The 21,417-nt window shown below is 40.7% G+C and overlaps 1 protein-coding gene and 1 pseudogene across 1 annotated transcript in view; one reads left to right on the top strand and one right to left on the bottom strand.

Annotated features, from left to right (window-relative positions):
• Positions 1-15,702, bottom strand: part of AVEN (apoptosis and caspase activation inhibitor) — a gene marked incomplete at its 5' end in the record, with an annotated part of 128,423 nt that extends 112,721 nt beyond the window's left edge. Inside the window, 1 exon segment of the mRNA XM_014588472.1 lies at positions 15,525-15,702. Within this exon segment, the coding sequence (XP_014443958.1) occupies positions 15,525-15,702 (178 nt within the window).
• A 4,860-nt stretch (positions 15,703-20,562) lies between these two features.
• The window catches only part of LOC102493580 (heterogeneous nuclear ribonucleoprotein A1-like), a 981-nt pseudogene continuing 126 nt past the window's right edge, over positions 20,563-21,417 (top strand).

Below are 21,417 nucleotides of genomic sequence, written 5' to 3'. Positions count from 1 at the left end.
GCACGCACACACATGCGCCCAACAGGGTTTTTAAGCCACCGGGTCTGGGACGCAAACTGTGGTCGACTACGTGGGAGTCCAGCGACATAGCCATTACGCTAACTGCTGGTTCCCGGTGGCAACTCCTCTTTATGTTCTCTCAAAATAGTGGGAAGAAAATATCTGAATAAGAAATCCAAGAGGCAATGTGACAAAAATAAGAATGGTGATGGGGTGGGCTCTGTGGCCTAGTGCTTAAGGGAGCTGAATCCCACATGGCCGACCAAAGCTAGAATCCCAGTCCCAGCAGCTTGAAATATATGCAGGGGCCAGTGTGTGCGCCCACATACCCCAAATCCCAACAGGACAGAAAGGAGGAGGAGAGGAGACTACAGTGAGGCCTTGCCCTCTTGGGGAGTCACATGGCCGACCAAAGCTAGAATCCCAGCCCCAGCAGCTTGAAATATATGCAGGGGCCAGTGTGTGCGCCCACATACCCCAAATCCCAACAGGACAGAAAGGAGGAGGAGAGGAGACTACAGGAGGAGGAAGGAGACTACTACTCCTTCTCCCTTTCTCTCAGTTTCTCTGGAGAGTACATGCACCCTCTGGCAGTTAAAAAAATAAGAACAGTGACTACTTATCAATTTTCCTAAAAAAAAATTAAGCAGATGAAGTTTACTAAAGTTTCAGTATATTCAGCTTATAACACATAATTATCTTGTTGCTTGAGTTAATAATTGTCGGTAGTCAAGAGAAACTCATTTCCATGTTCGAGTGCCTGTGTGCCTGTCATAATAATACATATCAGATAATTGAGATAAAACCGTCTTTTGTTTTCCCGAGTTTTCAGTTTAAATGGAATAAGTAGTACATAACAAGAGTAATGTTTCCATTGCCGTGACCAGATCAAAAGGCACAAACTAAATAACATAACCCACTATAAAATAGCCAAATTATTAAAAAAAAAAAAAATCTAGAAAGGAGGCTGGGGTATGAATACAACTATTCTCAAACAATGAAATGATTCATTTTCTATGCAATGTACCTGGAGTCTGATGCCACACAGCAAACTGTATGCATTTCACAGAAGGCACTGCACGATGTAAAGGACAGCAATGGCTTTTGGAATCGAATGAAAGGCATTTTTATTGCAGTTCTACAATGTACCAGTTATGGGACCTTAGGCAACTTCTTTGGGCTTAATTAGCCTCATCTGTCAAATGGTCTAGTACTGGTCTAGTACTGATCTCACGGGGCTTTCTTGAGCTTAAATATGTATTAAGCATCAAATACCCAGTCAAGTACTCTATAAGTAAGAGCTATTTTCACACATTTGTTTGTACCTATACCTCTTCTCCTCTCTTCACAAATTAAGGTGCTTCTTAACCAGCCTAATTCAGAGGTGGCCCCGGTACATCTTATAGTCATGCTGCTTTCTCAGTTTTGAATTCCTGTGATCACCCATCTCCCATCAGTCCCTGCAGTCCTTCCTCACCCAAGTCCTACAATACTTTGATGACGCCAAGAATTACAAATACTGTGCTCTCCGAAAAAGTGGACAATAAATGGAAGTATTTCTAACAAGAACACATTACTAAATCTTTTCTGGAGTAAGGCAATACATAAAGTTAAAAGGCCAAATCTCAATCCCAATGGTCAAATTCAATATGGATATGGTTGACTACCATTAACCCACATTCATCAAATCTTTATTTTTTAAAAATACTTTATAAGTTTTCCTTAATTTTAATATTATTTGTATCTATTTGTTATGATTTTCAAGCCAGCAGGTCCAGGACTCAAACTGCAGTCAGCTATATGGGAATCCAACCCCAAACTTTTATAAACTTTTCTAAAAAAAAAAAAAAAAATTTTTTTTTAAAAAGCTACAAACATTTATTTATATCTAGCACTGCATCAAATACTATTACTCCTGGCTTCCTATTACTAAACCCAAAAATCTAAACAAAAATCCATTTAGATGATGGGGTTCCAGAAAATAAGAACAGAAATAAATGGTTATGTCATACATCAAAATGTCACAATGATGGGACCAGCAGTTAGTGTAATGGCTATGTTGCTGGACTCCCATGTAGTCGATCACAATTCGAGTCCCAGACCCGGTGGCTTAAACTCATGCCAGGTGCGTGTGCGTGCATGCCCAAGATCCCAAGAGGAGAGAGGAGAAGGGATTGTGGTGTGGCCATCCCCCCCCCCCGAGGGGGGGGGGGGATTTCTCACTTTCTATCTCTCTGTCTCTCTCTTTCTGGCAAGCGCACATGCCCTATAGCAAAAACCTCTCCCAAAAAAAAAGAAAAAAAAGTCACGTTGCTTTCCCCCTGATGAATCTAAACACAGATTAATGATATTATCTCTCTGGACCGCCTGTTTGTAGAATACCCCTGAAACAACAATGGCTATCCTAGAATGATCCCAACTCAAAAGGAGATCAGCCAAGGGTAGCTTGTGCCAGGCTGGCATCTGGACCACTGAAGCATGTCTACCACTCACCCAACTTCTGTGGGGGTAACTTTTGGAAGACTGTATCCCGATCACATGGACACCATAACTGTCATTTGCATAAGAAGCATGACACTAAGGCAGACTTTTTGAGCAATGAATTTTTGACATGTACATGTAAATCACTTGGAATGCACTATCACACATATATACAGATACACACACACACACCTCCTTATCCAATAACAAATACTAAAAGACAAAATAAGCTTTTTATAGTGAGGATGAAATTAAGATTATTGACGTTTTACCTTGTTCCAGCAATGTACCCTCATTAACCCCATTCAATTAATACAAATGCCTCCACTCTTCAAAGAAATGAACAGAAGAGTCAATGACACAATAGCACAATTTACAATATAGACAGCTCTGCATAAAGCAGCAACCAGAAGGCCAATGCAGCCCAGCCATGGTGATGCAGTCAGTCAGGTGCCACTGCAGGGGCTGGAGACACATGGGAGGCCCGGGTTCAGTTCCCAGACCTACCTGAGACAGGCTAGGTACAGTGGCAAAAACCTGCGATTCTAGATAGCCAGGAGGCTGGGGCACTGGATCACAATATGGCAATGATCCCCCCACTTTGTCCTTTCCAATAGCAACAACAGGCCAGTATTTAGTCATCAGGGCATGACTTCTTATCTGAGGCGATTCATTGTCATTCTAAGACAACTGACCCTGCACCTTTAATGAAAAACGGCATTTGCAAATGGAGATAGTTCCCCCAAAACATTCACCATCAGTGTTCTAAGATATGCCGACAAATTCCTGATACTTCTCCTTTAGGAAGTGAGGCTTACTTCATAGTCCTGGGTGGGAGTGGGACTTTAGTGAGTCAATCCAGTGAACAAAGAAGAGAAAGAGAAAAACGAGAACATTACAGTGAAGAAACCTAAAACACCAGCTACCAACTCAAGTGGTCAAAGTTACATCACCAGTAGGACCAGCAGATGGCATAATGGCTATGTCACTGGACTCCAATATAGTCAACTGTGGTTCAACTCCCAAACTTGGCAGCTTAAAACTCATGCCAGGTGCGTGTGTGTGTGTGTGTGTGTGTGTGTGTGTGTGTGTCCTGAGAGGAGAATGGAGGAGATTGTAGCATGGTCATCTCCCCTTTCTTGCTTTTGATCTGTCTCTCTGGTGAGCACATGCACTCTGCAGCAAAAATCTTGCTTTTAAAAAAGTTACATCACTGGGAATAAGTCACATTAATAGCCTATGCCTACCAATATGCTCCAACAAGAAAGGCCCAGCACCTCGGAGGTATCTCCCCCCAAATCTGTAACTTCAGCCTAATCATGAGAGCCCATCAGAAAAACCCAATAGCTGAGGGACATTCTGCAATATACCTGACCATCGCTCTTTCAAAAGAGCTCAGGAAAGACTGGGAAACTGTCACAAATTTGAGGAAACTAGGGAAACATGACAAATAAATGCAATGTGTTATGTGGAGCAGGAAGAGGAAAAACACCAGTGGAAAAAACCACTATAAACATTGAAATAAAGTTAGTAGTATGATGTTTTATTCTTTCAGTTTGGTAAATGTACCATGGTTATATAAAACATTAACAGTGGGGAAAGGTTATATGGGAACTCTGTACTGTCTTTACAACTCTTCTGAAAAAATCTGAACAGTATTAGAAAATAGCTCAAAAATAAGTAACTGGGCTTTAATGTCATTTAGTATTAATCAATACAACATATTCTATAAACTCAACCACTTTCCTCACTTATTAGAAGAGATCCACGCTGAGATACTAATAAGATACTTTTCATCAAAGACTATCTGTCCAGGATCTCAGGCTCTAAAAAGACAAACTTCAGCAGCAATCACATGGATCTTTAGTGTAGTAAATCACACCTAATAACCATGAAAAACATTGCATTCATCCAGCAAGCTTTATAGTCATGAACCATATCCATGTATTGTGCCATACACCAAGGGTGACAAGATCTTCCCCAACAGATGCACGGTCTAGCATCATTTCAAGAGTAATGAACTCAGAAAAGCCTCCCTCTTTTTCCAGGCTGAATGGGTGCTCTTCCTTGGTGTCCCACAGCACCCTGCCTCCTGCAGGAAACTGCACATTGGTTTCCTCATCTGTTTCACCTCATGAGTGATACTTGCCAAAAACTATGCAGGGCCTGAGTTTTTACCTTACTTATAAGCTAACAAGTTAGTTTATTACTATTTCATGGATGCTAACAGAAGATATGAGTCACCTGGATCAGAGATGAAGGATTTTACTATTCATGGTGGCAAAAGCAATAGTCACACTTCATGTCCATTTTCATTGTCTCATGGCCCCACAGCCCCAGAGGGGTAATTTGGAGTCTGTCATGGATACAAAAGCTGTGGGTGATGTTACATGGATGGAGCATTCAGCTTAGGGAATCACTGCTCTTAGAGTAAGGGGAAGCAAGACTGATCTTCACCTGAGATACCACCTCATCCTTCATGATTGCTTGGTAAAAACACAACCATAACAAACACCCTGGACAGGGACCAGCAGTTGGCTTAAAGGCTATGTTGCTGGACTCCCATGTGGTCAACCGCGGTTCAAGTCCCAGACCCGATGGCTTAAAATTCACGCCAGGCGCACGTGTGTACATGCCTAAGATCCGGAGAGGAGAATGGAGGAGAAGAGTCTGCAGGGTGGCCATACCCCTGGGGGGTGATTTCTTGCTTTCTGTCTCTGTCTCTTTCTGGTGAGCACACATGCTCTACAGCAAAAACCTCTCCAAAACAAGAAAAAAAAAAAAAATCCTGGACAAAGAACAGACAAAGCCTTGTGTTCTTGACATGCCCATCAAAAACACAAGAATGCTGGGACCAGCAGTTAGCGTAATGGCTATGTCGCTGGACTCCCATGTAGTCGACTGCAGTTCGTGTCCCAGACCGGGCAACTTAAAAAACTCACGCTGGGTGTGTATGCGTACGTGCCCAAGATCCCAAGAGGAGAATGGAGAAGGGATTGCGGCATGGCCATCCCCCCTGGGGGGTGATTTCTCGCTTTCTGTCTCTCTCTCTCTGCCTAGCGAGCGCATGCGCCCTATAGCAAAAACCTCTGAAAAAAAAAAAATACAGGAATGCTCAGGGACCATGCAGATGAATTCCTATAATAATATTCGTAAGAATTGGGAGTGTGTTGTAAGCATTTCTGTACCCTCAGCTCTCAGCATGACACGACAGACACCTGGTTCCTGACCTGTTTGCTAAATAAATGAGTACAAGCTAGAAATTATGAGTCTGAAACCAAATTTTTGCTCTCAATTTTGTGACCATGTACACAATCACTTAATATCTTTAAGCTTCATTCTCTTCATTTCTAGGAAATGTTAAAGAAATGTGGAAAAAATTATCTCTAATTCTTTACAAACAGAAAGTTTCTATGATTCTCTTTGCAGCAGAATGTCAGAAAGCCCAGGTGCCCGATTATCTCTGACAGTTCTGACTCATACAGCATTCCCACCATGGAGGTAGAAATTCATGGTAACGAGACAAATTTAGAATTCTGTTAAGTTAATTTCTGTTACTCAAGATTATTCATTACTTCATATTTCATCGTAATTCTTTATAAAGACTAAGAATTTTAAAGGTAAATACTAAAACTGTATTACCTACCTAGCTAGTAAGTTATATGTGGAGAAAATAAACCTTCCAAAAATTCATGATTTTAAAAGACTAGCAGTACAATTATTTAAAAATAGAATATGAGGCTGGCACATGGCCTAGTGGTTAAGGCAGCTGGATCCCACATAACTGACTGTACAGTTCAAGCCCTAGGCCCAGTGGCTTGATAAAACACACTGGGCACATGTGCACGTGTGCCCAAGATCCTGAAAGGAGGGAAAATAGAGATGGAACTGCAATGTGACCATGTTCCATAAGGGGTGCTTTCTCTCTCCCCCCTTCACACCACTCCCTCTGACAAGCACACATACCCTCTGATCAAGAAAAATAAATTTTTAGATCAAGTATTTTTCATGTGAAATACATAGAATGTGCTATTTTAGGGATGATAATAATAACCACAAGCTATCAGGTTCTTTTCACAAGTGCCAAGTAAGCAAATAAGATACAGATTTAATTTTCCAAGAGGAAAACAATTACGAAAATCAATACACTGACATCCCCATGACTCTATGGGAAATAGGTACCATATACTCCACTAAATTAAGCAGTATGAATGATATTTCATTAGCATCAGTTCCATTCTCAGGTCACTGAACACTCTGGGCCCAATGTAATAATCTTACAAAACATGTGACAGTATTCTTTCCACTTCAAGTACGACAATGACACGGAGAACATATAATACAGTCTCCTATATGTGTTTCGCTCTTTGGAGTATGTCAGCTTTCAACTGGGAAGAGTCCATTTAAAGATTTTAATTTGATAAACTAATATCAAATTAGTTTATGATCATGGCTTTAAAACAAATGAACAAACAAACAAACAAACAAAATGAATAGGGCCAGCTGCAAAGCCTAGTGGTTAAAGGAAGCAGATCCCACAGTGCCACCTGCCATTCTAATCCCAGTCCTGGCACCTTTAAAAACATGCAAGGTAAGTGCATGCATGCCCAAAATCCTGATAGGCTACAGAAGTGGAGAAGGAACTGCAACATAACTACACCCCATTATTGGGCTCTTTCTCCCTCTGTCTCTGGCTCTGGCAAGTACACATGCCCTTTGAAAACTGAAAAACTAAGAACAGCCACTGGCCATCCTTCGATCTGTCTCTTGCTTCAAGTATTTGGGTAGAAAAGCCCTGCAGACCCAGGAACTTCCCCCACCCCAGCTTCCAATCACCCTCCAATCTCCAGCTCCAACCTCTAGGACCATCTCCTCGCCCAGTCCCCTTCACAGAGAAGCTACCACAGGTTTACTGTGGTTAGCTCCTTGTCCCTAACCGATGAACTCCCAGACCCACCAGAAGTACTCTACTGAAGTCAAGAACACTGTCGGCTACCCAGTCAACCTATGTCTGCAGGCCTCCTTCACCTACTTCTCTCTCTGGGCTTCTATTTCAGCTGCAACAGGGAGGCCCCAGAGAGCAAAGACTTCTCCCCACAAGTTGTTTAAGCATATAAGTACCAAGCATAGCCACATGCAGAACCTGCCCCAAGATGACTGGGGTCAAACTCTGGGTGCTTAGAAAACTGTCCTGGCCCCCCAAAAGACCTAGAACCAGGTTTGCTGGAACTGCATGCCCTGGGTTCTATCCACACAGACTCCTTTATCAGTAACTTCCTGGAGAAACAGTTCCTAGATGGGATGAAACCCATCAAGAAGGAAACCACTTGACCAGCCTCCATAGACCAGCTCCCAAGGCTTCCTCAAAAGGTTCACCTTTCCACACAATCAGAAACTTCCCAGAGTAGTACCATTGAGGCCCGGCTGCAGCTCCCTAGTACCAGGGCTTCTGCTTGGATTTCTGAAGACAGCCCAAAGGCGGCTTAACCAACTACAAGCCCTCTCACAAGCTAAGTGTAATCAACAAAGTTTATTTTTATAGAAACTAACAAAGAATGGTGTATCTTAAACAGTGATACATAGTATAGAAGACGTATAATGAATAGCAGTTAGTGGAAACCACCAATCTGATGCCAGGCACAGGAAATTTAAATTCTGATTCTGCTGTCTATTAGATATGGGAATTTTGTACAAATGATTTAACTTTTTTCCTAAGGCTTAGTTTTAATGTGAAACTAAGAAAATAAAATCTACTCTAGCAGGTAAAAGTTAGGGTTTAATGAAACAGATCAAGAGCCTACGGAACACACCTTACACAGGGCCTGCATTTGGTTGATGTTTGAGAAATGGCTGCATTCATTAGGTTGTTAGCTTACGGTCACTTGCTGTCACAGGGTCACTAATGGCCACAGGCTCCATTTACACACATATCCCTTGCCTATTTATTTTAAGCCTAATCCTCCTGAGAACATTGGATGTGCTCACTTAACGCACTTGGGTAAATGCTATAAATCTATTGAAAAATGAAAAGACGCCAAGAGGGGACCAGAACAGAATTATAGGGTTGGAAAAACTCCTTGATAAATTACCTCATCTATCCCTATGTAACAGGAAAAACCAGACTTGAGCCCATTTCTTTAAAGGAGACCAAATATATTTTGAAAGATTTCCAGGCAGGATATTTATTCCCCAACTGTCCCTCAGATGCCCAGTAAATGCATATGTACAAGACAGAAATAGCTAATCCCAACATTTTAAACACATTTTTTCCCCTTTGTCTCTAAATCTTGGAGCACATATGGCATAATTATTAAATTACTTCTCATCCTTCTTTTGCTTACCTAACCTTTCATCACAGATCCTGTTTTTCTAGTTTGTTGTTTAAAGACAAGGTCCCACTACGTTGCCATCCTCCTGCCCCTGCTGGCCAACTACCTGGAATCACGGGCATGCACCACCATACCCAGCTCTTTCAGACAACAGTGTTGCCCAAACGAACCTTAAATTCACGACCCTTCTGCTTCGGCCTCCCCAAGTCACTGGGACTGTAGGTGTACACCACAGTACCTATAATCCCAGTGACTTGGGGAGGCACAATACAGTGTGTGCCCGGCTTTTAGGTTGGACCAGATATCAAACCTGGGACTCGCACGGGTCCCAGCCTATGAAGCGCAGCATCTCAATATGTGCCACCATGGCTGAGCCTGCTTCTCTAATTTTTAATCATCTTTCAAGATCCCTATATCACCTCTGAAATTGCAGATTGAAACAGGTCAACAATACCCACCAAAAAAAGATGAATAAAAGGAGGAAATGAAGTAATGGTCATGGTGCTTTCTATTACAATCGCATACGTTAGTAGCATGCTTGAATATTTTCATGACAGTACCTTGTTAACAGCCTGATTCCAAACATGAGACACAGTACATTCCACTCCAATAGTTGCTTTTCTTTGCCTACAAAATAATTTTAACTTTTGTATAGCACTTCATAATTTTTGAAATAATTCTACATGGTCTTCATAATACCTAGATTGAAATAGGTCAGGTATTATTATTATTTTTTTTTTTTTGGAGAGGTTTTTGCTATAGGGCACATGCTCTCGCCAGACAGACAGAGAGAGACAGAGAGATAGAAAGCGAGAAATCACCCCCCAGGGGGGATGGCCATGCCGCAGTCCCTTCTCCTCCAGTCTCCTCTCGGGATCTTAGGCACGCACACACACGCCCAGTGTGAGTTTAAGCCACTGGGTTCGGGACTCAAACCACAGTCGACTACATGGGAGTCCAGTGACATAGTCATTACGCTAACTGCTGGTCCCAGAGCAGGTATTATTTCTAACCCATAGTTTAAAAAAATGAAAGGAAGGACCAGAGAATGGTGTGGTGGTTAAGATGGCTGAATCCCACCTGGCCAAAATGCATAGTTAAGAGTGTCAGACCTGGTAGCTTGAAAAACATGACCACATGTGCATGTATACCCAAAATCCCAAAAAGAAAAATGGAAGAAAAGAGATTGTGGCATGACTAACCACCCCACACACACACACACGGGAGGTGCTTTCTCACTTTCTAGCTCTATCTCTGTATTTCCCCAGCAAGTACGTGTGCCCTCTAGCAAAATTTTAAAAAAGAAAAAGGAAAAAAGAAGTTCCAAGACCTTTATTCTCTCAAAAGTAGCTGATAAGTAATAAGCAGAACCAAAACTCAGATGACCTGACAGCCAATCAAGTGCACCTCCCGTCCTACTACCTAAATCTGTATACTATTTCACTCCTGCGTGCTGAAATAGATGAGTTTATTATCACAATCCTAGGGTTAGGGGTACCCTTTTCATTGCTTTTGAATTGATGTGTTTCATGATTTTTATATCAGAATAGGCCCTACACGGACCTTCATTAAAGACTTTACCAAAAAGACTTTCTCTCTCTTGGTAGAGCAAGTAAGGGAAACTTATCAGTCTCCACTTAAATATGACACACTTCATGAGCATTTAATTTTTCTCCTTCCTAAACCCCTTGAAATTTTGGCCATTTTTTCTTTTATAGGCAAACGTGATTCTGTAAGATAACCAGATAGAAGAGACAGTAGCAGTTGAAAGAGATGTGCCAGATGCCATTTGAATGTTGCACCCAGATTTGATGATATAGTTAAATATCTGTCAACCAGAGAGTAACTGAAATACAAATCAAACTCAAAAAAAGATTCACTAATGTTCTGGCTCCAGTAAAAATAATTTAAATTATCTAAGTATATAAATGATTAAATATTTAATGTTTAAAATGAACTTAAGGTACTGTAGTCACTGCTAGTGATCTGTGGCTCAGCTATGCAGGACTGGGACCAGAAAAAAAAAAAAAAGAAAAAGAAAAACACGATGGTCAAAAATGATGTTAATGAAAACACTATCGGTTTAGGAGATCAAAACTGATCAAATGGAGTATTATTTCGGTGACTTTAATTTGCCAATTTAAAAGAAACAGATCAAACTGGATGAAAGCTGAATACCTATGGAGATAATGGTAAAATTCAACAGGTTAAATTATCAAACATTTCAGTTTAACAGAAGCACCAAGCAACTCAAAGGCAGAAGTCATGAACTAAATGAAGATAAAACTAAAATCAAAAATCTCCAAACTTCTTTGATGAGAATAAAAGGTCTCGTGATGGCTGATGAGTATAAAAGTTATTTTAAAAAATGAAAGGCTTCAGGACTGATGCGACCCTTATGATACCCAAGAATGATTAGATAAAGGTCAAATACAGAATCAGCAGTTGGCATAATGACCACGTCACTGGACTTCCATGTAGTCGACCATGTTCAAGTCCCGGACCCAGTGGCTTAAACTCACTCCAGGAGCATGTGCATGCGTGCCCAAGATCCCAAGAGGAGAATGGGGGAGAAGGGATGGTGGCATGGCCATCCCCCTAGGGGGTGATTTCTCACTTTCTGTCACTCTCTCTCTGGTGAACAAATGCACTCTATAGGAAATACCTATGGAGATAATGGTAAAATTCAACAGGTTAAATTATCAAACATTTCAGTTTAACAGAAGCACCAAGCAACTCAAAGGCAGAAGTCATGAACTAAATGAAGATAAAACTAAAATCAAAAATCTCCAAACTTCTTTGATGAGAATAAAAGGTCTCGTGATGGCTGATGAGTATAAAAGTTATTTTAAAAAATGAAAGGCTTCAGGACTGATGCGACCCTTATGATACCCAAGAATGATTAGATAAAGGTCAAATACAGAATCAGCAGTTGGCATAATGACCACGTCACTGGACTTCCATGTAGTCGACCATGTTCAAGTCCCGGACCCAGTGGCTTAAACTCACTCCAGGAGCATGTGCATGCGTGCCCAAGATCCCAAGAGGAGAATGGGGGAGAAGGGATGGTGGCATGGCCATCCCCCTAGGGGGTGATTTCTCACTTTCTGTCACTCTCTCTCTGGTGAACAAATGCACTCTATAGGAAAAAAAAAAAACTCTTAAAAGAAAAAAAAGCCAAATACTAAAATATTGAAATGAGAAAAATACTGCATTGAAGAGATCAATATTTGCAATGTTTGATTGTATTGAATCAGCTAAACACTTTATGGAGACCCCTGGCTTTGACCCATGGTATAAAGACATGGATCTTCTATTACTTTGCAAAGAACGAACGAACGAACGAAAGAAAGAAGAAAAAAATAAAAATAAAGTGTAAGCTAAATTAAGAGCTTAAACAAGAGCAAGAAGAAAAATAGAAGTGCTGAAGATGCTGAAATGCAATCTCTAGATTGAATGTTTGCTTGCGGTGACTTAGGTGATCAGACCTGTAAGAAAAGATCCGCAAATTCTTTCTCATGTCACAGAGAAAATGAGTAGACTATCAGAGGAGCAAGTGAGAAAATAATTCTATCAATGGAAAAAGCTAAAGCACTAAATAAAGCCAAAGGAAGCTAGTAACACTAACCTACAATTAAGGAACAAAAAAAGAAAAGTGGCAAGTACAAAGAGGTAGAAAAAAGGAAAGAGAAAAAAAAAAAAAAAAAAAACGAAAACTCACAGAGAATCAACAAGAACTCCTAAACAAATGAGAATCAAAAAAGTCAGATTCAGGCCAGCCCTACAGTGTAGTGAGTAAGGAAGCCAAATCCCACTCCAACAACCATTATCCAAATTCCAGCCCTGGCAGCTTGAAAAATATGCTGGGCATGTATGTATGCATGTCCAAAATCCCAACAGGATGGAGAAATGGAGGGATTGCAGCATGACCACACCCCACTGGGGAGTACTTTATCCCATTTCCTCTCTCTCTGGCAAGCACAAGTACTCTCTAGCTACTAAAAAAAAAGATAATTCATTCCACTATTAATGGACACTTGAGTCACTTCAATTTGAGGCTCTTCTGAACAATACACTATAAACATTCATGTACATGTGCTAGAATTTCTCTGAAGTACCCTCCAAGGGTAGAAGCGCTGGATCTTCTTCCCAAGTTAAAATACCCATGTATTCATGTACCAACTGTGTGTGAGGTGGAAATTCACTCTTCAAAATTTCACTATAACAGTAAAAATCCTACTTGGAGAACACACAGTAGAAGCTAAGTGTACTCTGAGCAAAAGGTCTCCCAAAAAGGCATTTGAGAATTGGACCAGAGGTATGTACATACCCCAGCTGATCTGTAGAGGCCTGCTCTCTATGCCACATTGCCAAAAAGCAGATTATCATACCACAGGCCAAACAAATATACAATGTTAGAAACTGAAATTTTTAAGGTTGATAAACTGTTTCTAATTTCAGTTATTTGGGTAGTTAGCAAAGAAATTATACACCAATAAAGAAAAACTGATAATGGAATCCAAACCAAATTCTTCAGAAGACTGAAATACAAGGTAATAATGCCACCTACTCCACCAATCTAAAGCGAACGTAAAAGAATGTTGCAACCAGGGCCAGCAGATGGTCTGTTATGTCACTGCACTCCTACTTAGCCAACAACGGTTCGAGTTCAGGACTCGCTTGAAAAAGCACAGCAGACACGTATACGTGTGTATCCAAGATCCTGGAAGGAGAATAGAGAAGGAAATGCAGCGTGGCTATTCCCCCTGGGGGGTGATTTCTCACTTTCCTTCTGTCTGTCTCTCTCTCCAGAGAGCACACGTGCCCTAAGGCAAAGGCCTCTTAAAAAGTAAACAAAAAGATGTAGTAATGGAGACTGGCAGGTAGTGTAGTTGAAGTGCTGGACACCCACATCACCAATCACGGTTCAAGTCCTAGACCTGGCAGCTTGAGAATCATGCCAGGTACATGTGAACAAAATCCTGAGAAGAGAATGGAGGGGAAAGGATTGTGGCACAGCCAATCCCCTTGGGGGAGGCAGTGATTTTTCACTTTCCCTTTGTCTCTGAAAAGCACACACACACTATAGCAAAAAACCTTAAAAAAAAAAAAAGTAGCAACCAATAAAATTCAACACACCTCAGAAAACAAAGCAAAACATGAACTTTTAGGAGAAAAATCTAAGAGAATACTTTTGTGATTTCAGGAAAGAGATGGATTTCTCACATCATAAAACAGCTTAAACTATAAGATAGAAAATTGAAAATTTTAATTACATTAAAATTTAAACTTATGCCCAGAAAGATACCACTGTAAAAATAAATCACATATTTGCCAATACAAATATCAAAAGATAATTATCAAGACCATATTTTTTTTTCGGGGGCGGGGGGAGAGGTTTTTGCTATAGGACACGTGCACTCGCCAGGAAGAGAGAGAGAGACAGAGAGACAAAGTGAGAAATCATCCCCCGGGGGGATGGCCATGCCGCAATCCCTTCTCCTCCATTCTCCTCTCAGTATTTTGGGCACGCACGCACACGTGCCTGGCATGAGTTTAAGCCACCGGGTCTGGGACCCGAACTACGGTTGGCTACATGGGAGTCCAGAGACATAGCCATTATGCTAATTGCTGGAGGGGGTGGCCAGCAGGTGGCATGGTGGATAAGTGCACTGGACTCCCACATGGTCAACACTGGTTCAAGTCCTGGACCTGGTGGTTTGTTTTCCTCACTTTCCTTCTCTCTGTCTCTGTTTCTCTCTGGTCAAATTAAAATAATAATAATGATGATAAAATAATTCTATTCATTCATATATGTGTGTATATACATGAAGCTATGGGAAAGAGGTCCAACAAATGCTCATTTTATTGCTCTGCTCCTCCTGGCCTTTAAATCCTCTTAACCTGGCAATATTTGGGGGGATATCGATGCCTTGAATAGGTTCATGTACCTACTACCACAACTCTGAAGACACTGAACAGTAACAGCACGCAGGATCCATCATGTCACCCATTTATAACCGCATCCACCTCCACCCCACCCCACCCCCCGGCCACCACTAGTCTATCATCCAGTTATTCTTTAAATTGTTATGCCTCTCCCTATTAGGGCAGAACCACACACACGCAGCCCTCTCTCATTATTTCCTGTGACTGCCCGTCAGCTCCACATCACTCCAGTGAAAATAAATCTTAGACAACAGCTGATCATGGAAGAAATCGATTTTTCACTTTATTGATAGAGATGCATATCCAAAAACAAAAAAGAAAAATTATGATAATGTTCAAGTGCATATGGCTCTAATATGCACATATCCACTAATATACATATTCCAGGCCATAAAAGGAAAAAATTAAGTACTCTAAAAGCTTTGTATAGTTTCATAGTAACATTAAGAACAAATTCTTCTAAAAATCAAAGAAAACACTTTTTTTCTCAGAAAACCAAATTTAGAGTGAAATACTTCAGCATTTTCCACTTACATAAAGCCTTTTATCCATCAGACTTCGATCATTCTACATAATTAGCACATAGAAACTCTGACTTAGATCAACTTTTTTCCCCTTCAAGCCATTCGAAATATTGTCCTGTACTTGAATTTAAAACCCAAAGAAAAGGGTGAATTGCATATTATAAAAATGCGATTTAAATATGACATTTATTTATTCAACTTTCATAGCACTAAACAGTATACGTGCGATGGGAATTCATACCTGCAGAGCTGAGGAGGACACTGAAATCTGTCCCCCGCTGTGATTCTCCACTTTCATTATTGACTTCCTTTTCAATATCTTGATATCGATCCCAGTTAGAGACGATCTTTCTTTTAGAATAAATTCCCTGTTCATCATTCTCTTCTCCAAAGGTCTCTGCATCGCTGTCTTCTTCAACCTGTAATCATTAGACACAAATCAATAAACAGGCAGGGGAAATCTTGACCTTAGTCACCTTCACAGTAAGAGAAAACAGCAACAAAGCAATAGTACACAGGTATCAGAATAAAGAGCAAATTTTTAGATTAAACTGTCTGAGGCTATTAATTTTAAAAGAACCCTGTTCTACCAGAATGCTCTTTTCACTGAAGGGAGTAAACTTTACAGTGAGTATTAAAAAGGAATCTGGCACATTCCTGCCTAAACATTTATGTAACCAATATCTCCAAAAATCTATCATTGTGGATCCTATTACAATGACTGCTTCATCTAGTTAAAATAATCAAGGCTATAAGAGTCTTAAATTCAAAGGGCTTCAGGATGAAAATCAAATCTCCCTTTAACTATATTTCATAAAGCTTTAAAAGGGAACCCTGCTCAAATGCATTCTAGAGAACAGTTTCCAGTCTTGGGCATTAAAAGGTTAAAAGAACATGCAAAAGGAGAGACTGTGAGGAATTCTAGAAAATAAGTTGCAAGAGAAAAAAATAGGAGGGAGGTGGGGAGGAGAGAGAAACATGGACACATAACCCATAATGCAGGGAACTTGTTCATGTCCTAGCTTGAATAACCTAAGCAGAGAAAAGAGGACAGCAGCAGGAAAATGTACAATGACTGGATATCTGTATTACAGAAATCCTGTTCATTTTACTTATTATGTTTGGTGTTATACTGGCATTGTGATTTTTTTTTAACATTCTAACCTTTTAAATATTAACACTGATACAAATTAGATGAAGATATATGACGAGATTTGCTTCAAAACAGTGGGCGAAGAGAAACAGTGGGTAGAAATAAACCATGTGTAATTGACCATTGCCAAATATGGATGATGCCTACATAGAAATTCATCTTATTATTCTACCTACTTTTGCATATATTTGAAATTATCTATAAAAAAATTATTTTTTTTAAAAAAGAGATTCATGTAGAATCTAAAGACAGAGTTCAAAGATAGGTCCCACAGGTTTTAAATTCTTATCAAGGAAAAAAACCAAACTATTAAAATGACACATCTATACAGGATGGATGATTATAGCTTTAAAAAAAAAAAAAGATTTACTAAAAAGAAGCAGGACATGTGCTTTGCAGAAAACAAGCAAAAGGTCTGTAACCCCATCACCCAGAAATACCACTAACACCACAGTGTAAATACTTTCAGGTCTTTTTCTATGTATATTTATACTTTTTTTTTCTGGTAACCAGATTTTTTTTTTAATCTATTCATTTCTTCCATGAGCAAGAGAGACAGAAACAGGTAGGTACCCCAACAGGGTCTTGACACCACAATGCACCCCCAGCCTCAGTCAGCCCAAGGATCCTGGGCACACGTGTGCCCAACCTACTCAGGGAGGTCTCCGAGTATGAACTCGGAACCCTTCCATGGGGGTTAGTCTTACAAAGCCAAATATTTTACTGCTGCAGCCCATCTGGCAGACTGGCTTTTGTTTTAAAGTCAAAGGTTGCCAGAGAGGGGATGGGCAGGGGAGCGCCCCGTGGAGAGCAGCCACACAGCAATCCCCTCTCCATTTCTCCATCCTGTTGGAATCTGGCGCATGCATGTACATACACCCTTCACGTTTTTCAAGCCACCAGGCCAGGACTTACAGTGTCAGCCATGTGGAATCCAGCATGGTTGTAGGCTATTAGGTGGTCCCCTTCCAGTTTTTGGTTTTTTTCCTTAAATCAATAGTCTCTGCCTCCCCCATTTAATAAATTTTGCTTCAACTACCAGCCAAATATTTCCAAATTTCTCTAATCCAAAATAAATCCTTTTCAACTGGTTTTTCCAAGCCAGTATCCAATTCAGGACTATCCATTATATTTGATTACTGGTCCCTTACATCTCTTTGAATCTAGCAAAGATTTTACAACATTGATTTACTGACGGGCCAGGCCAGGCATAATGCAGAAGAACCCATCTTCTGACTGGCTGCTTCCTTTTGGTACCACTTACAGACTTAAATTTTTATCTCCAGTATTACCTATAAACTACTCTAAGATTTCTAAATGCTCAGTGGAATCAAATGGTTTTTCTGTTTTGTTTTAGCTAAGATACATCATAAATAGTGCTCTGAACCTTAAGTCACATCACATCAAATGAGAGCAAATGACAGAGATTTGGGTGATGAAGGTCTGAACCACTCAGACGGTCTGTTCCCTCTCATCCAGGGAATTACCCGCTGCTCTTGTCCACTGGTCTAGTCCCCACCCACTAGTTACCTAACAAATTTAACACTAGTCAGTAATTCTTGCCTGAATCAAATTTCATAAGCATTCATGAAATGGACTAATCGACTTTTCAAGATCACTTTTAGATCGCAATATCATAAGCCTCCTCATTAAAACAAAAAGAGGACAGTCAATATTCTCTCTTTTTTTTTTAAAGGGATTTTCTATAGGGCGCATGTGCTTGCCAGAGACAGACAGCAAGAGGGAAAGTGAGAAATTACCGAGAGTGGGGGGTGGCCACACTGCAATCCCTTCTCCTCACGGGATCTTGGGCATGCACACAGACACAAACAGCGTGATTTTCCAGCTCCCTGGTCTGGGACTCGAACCACGGTCACAACCAGCCAGATTGGAGTCCAGTACCCAACCACTGCAGCTGCTGGCCCCAAAGCCTACATTATAGTCCAAAGATTGAAAAGACTGCCTGAAACCTAGAGGTTTCCTGCCATTCCTACAAGTTTCTCAGAACCAAAAGATGATGGCAAATTAATGGTATATGATGCTGCTACATAAACAAATGCCAGGAACATTCTTTTAAAAAAGAGAAAAAGGGCCAGCAGGTGGCGTGGTGGTTAAAGGCACGGGATTCCCACATGGCCAACTGCAGTTAAGAGTCCTGGATCTAGTGGCTTGCTCTCTTGCTTTCCCTTTCTCTGTCTCTACCTAGTCAAATTTTAAAAAATAACAAATGGAATAATATTTTTTAAAAAAGAAAAAAAGGGTTTGTAACCAATGAGAACTTGGGGGCTAGAACTAGAGCTGGAAATATTAATATTAAGGAGTTTAATCTGGGAAAATCCAATATTCTTTTGCTGTCCCACTGGGTAAAGAGTTCAGAGAGGTTTTTCTAGTGAGTACAAAACCTCTGAACATGGCTATAATACATGGCATAAATGTAAGTGTAGGAAAAAATTATCTTGATGTGAAAGATTATCTGAAACATCTGAGGAACTTTTAATGTCTGTCCTCAAACAAGCACTGAATGGAAGGCAGGAGACCCAGTTAGAATTAAGGGCCCTGGCATATTTACCAAATGTTTATAAACAGGCTACCTGTACAGATAAAGGACTCATTCCAAAATTTGAAAAATCACTTAACAAGGATTTCATTACTCCTTATCCAAAAAGAGTTGTCATTAGATGATCACAGGACGGTAGTGAAAAGTTATAAAGTAAAGACGACATTTGATGTAACTTATAGCTGCATCTTGGGCTGGCTCCATGGCCTAGTGGTTAAAACAATCAGATCCCACATAGACAACCACACAGTTCAAGTCCCCAACCTACAGCTTGAGACCCACAAAGGGCATATGTGCCTGAAATCTCTAAAGGAGAAAGAGACGGAGAAGGGATTGCGGTGACTATGCCCTGTTTTGGGGTGCTTTCTCCTCTCTCTCTCTCTCCCCCCTCCCCCTCTTCCCTCCCCTTCTTTCTGGCAAGCATACTGGAACAAAATAAAAATACAAGGGGACTTAAAAGGTTTGTGAAAATGCCAGGCACATGTGCACATGACCAAGATCTTGAGGAACTGGAGGGCTGGGGAAAGAGGCTTGTAGCATAATGAGACCATTTGAGGGGATCTCTTTCTCACATTCGCTATCATGAATGAAATTAATTTTAACTTTTTAAAAATCCATGGAAAAGTGGTATTCATGTATGAGTTTAATTTGGTACAAAAATGACTTTGAAATTCATGCAATTTTCATAACACACATTTCCATGAAGTTTTTGAAGACTCCATGTATGCAAAGCTTCAAGGTAAAGAAAAAAACAGAATACCAGTGAAAACTGTAAATATAAAAATATCATTTTAATGTTAACATTATAAAATTAGCCTAGTAATTTTCACTGTAGCATTCTCACATCAGGGCATTCTCATATCTGATCTTTATAGTGTTCACAGAGTAACAGGAACCTAGTTGGGTTAACAAACTAAAGATCTATTATATAATCAAATTACTACTAAGCTATTATGTGGTCCAATGGCACAAAAACAAAATCCATGTTAGAAAATTCGGGCCCAACAGGGGCCAGCAAGTAGCATGGTGATTAAGGTCTAGACTCCAACATGGCCAACAGCAGTTCGAGTCCCAGACCTAGGACCTTGCTTTTTCACTTTCCCTCTCTCTGTGTCTCTGGCCAAATTAATAAGTAAAATTAAATTAGTAATTATTTTTATTGTTTTATACATTTAATCAGATTACTTAGCTTGTGAAGTTAATTTACCCAACATGAATATACCTCACACCAGTCCAGTTGAGGATATTATACATGTTATCATCAGCAGACAACAATCCACTTCTGTGTCCCATAAATATCTTGCCTACTTTTCTTTAATATCTTTCCTTAGTCGTCCTTCAACCCTCTTTTAAAAGAAAAAATCCATATTTCTACCAACAGCCTCTTCAAGGCAATGTAGTCTTCTTGTAGGATGTTCCTCAAAATTCTTCTAGCCTCTACCCATTACACAATTCCAAAGCTGCATCCACGTTTTTAAGTATTTGTTAGAGAGATATGTTAGATTACTCCTTTCTGCCTGTGGACGCCGCCAGGGAAGCATCGTTGAACTCTCTCTTCTCACTGCTGTCATGTCTAAGTCCGAGTCTCCCAAAGAGCCGGAACAGCTGTGGAAACTCTTTATTGGAGGGTTGAGCTTTGAAACAACCGATGAGAGCCTGAGGAGCCATTTTGAGCAATGGGGAACGCTCACAGGCTGCGTGGTAATGTGAGATCCAAACACCAAGCGCGCCAGGGGCTTTGGGTTTGTCACATCTGCCACTGTGGAGGAGGTGCATGCAGCCATGAATGCAAGGCCACACAGGGTGGGTGGAAGAGTTGTGGAACCAAAGAGGGCTGTCTCGAGAGAAGGTTCTCAAAGACCGGGTGCCAACTTAACTGTGAAAAAGATCTTTGTTGATGGCATTAAAGACAAGAACATCACCCAAGAGATTATTTTGAACAGTACGGGAAAATTGAAGTGATTGAAATCATGACTGACCAAGGCAGTGGCAAGAAGAGGGGCTTTGCTTTTGTGACCTTTGATGATCATGACTCTGTGGATAAGATTGTCATTCAGAAATACCATACTGTGAATGGCCACAACTGTGAAGTCAGGAAAGCCCCATCCAAACAAGAAATGGCTAGTGCTTCCTCCAGCCCTAGAGGTCGAAGTGGTTCTGGAAACTTCAGTGGTAATGACAACTTTGGTCGTGGAGGAAACTTCAGTGGTCATGGTGGCTTTGGTGGCAGCCATGCTGGTGGCGGAAATGGTGGAAATGGGGATAGCTAGAACAGACTTGATAATGATGGTGGTTATGGAGGCGGCAGCCCTGGTTACTCTGGAGGAAGCAGTGGCTATGGAAGTGGTGGACGGGATTATGGAAACCAGGGCAGTGGCTACAGCGGGGGGGGGAGGGGTGGGAGGGCTAAAACAAGGGTGGGGG

Source organism: Tupaia chinensis, unplaced genomic scaffold (assembly GCF_000334495.1).
Source record: "Tupaia chinensis unplaced genomic scaffold, TupChi_1.0 Scaffold000037_21, whole genome shotgun sequence".
Lineage (NCBI taxonomy): Eukaryota > Metazoa > Chordata > Mammalia > Scandentia > Tupaiidae > Tupaia > Tupaia belangeri.
The sequence above is the reverse complement of the archived record's forward strand: the minus strand, read 5'-3'. Positions and strand labels throughout refer to the sequence as shown.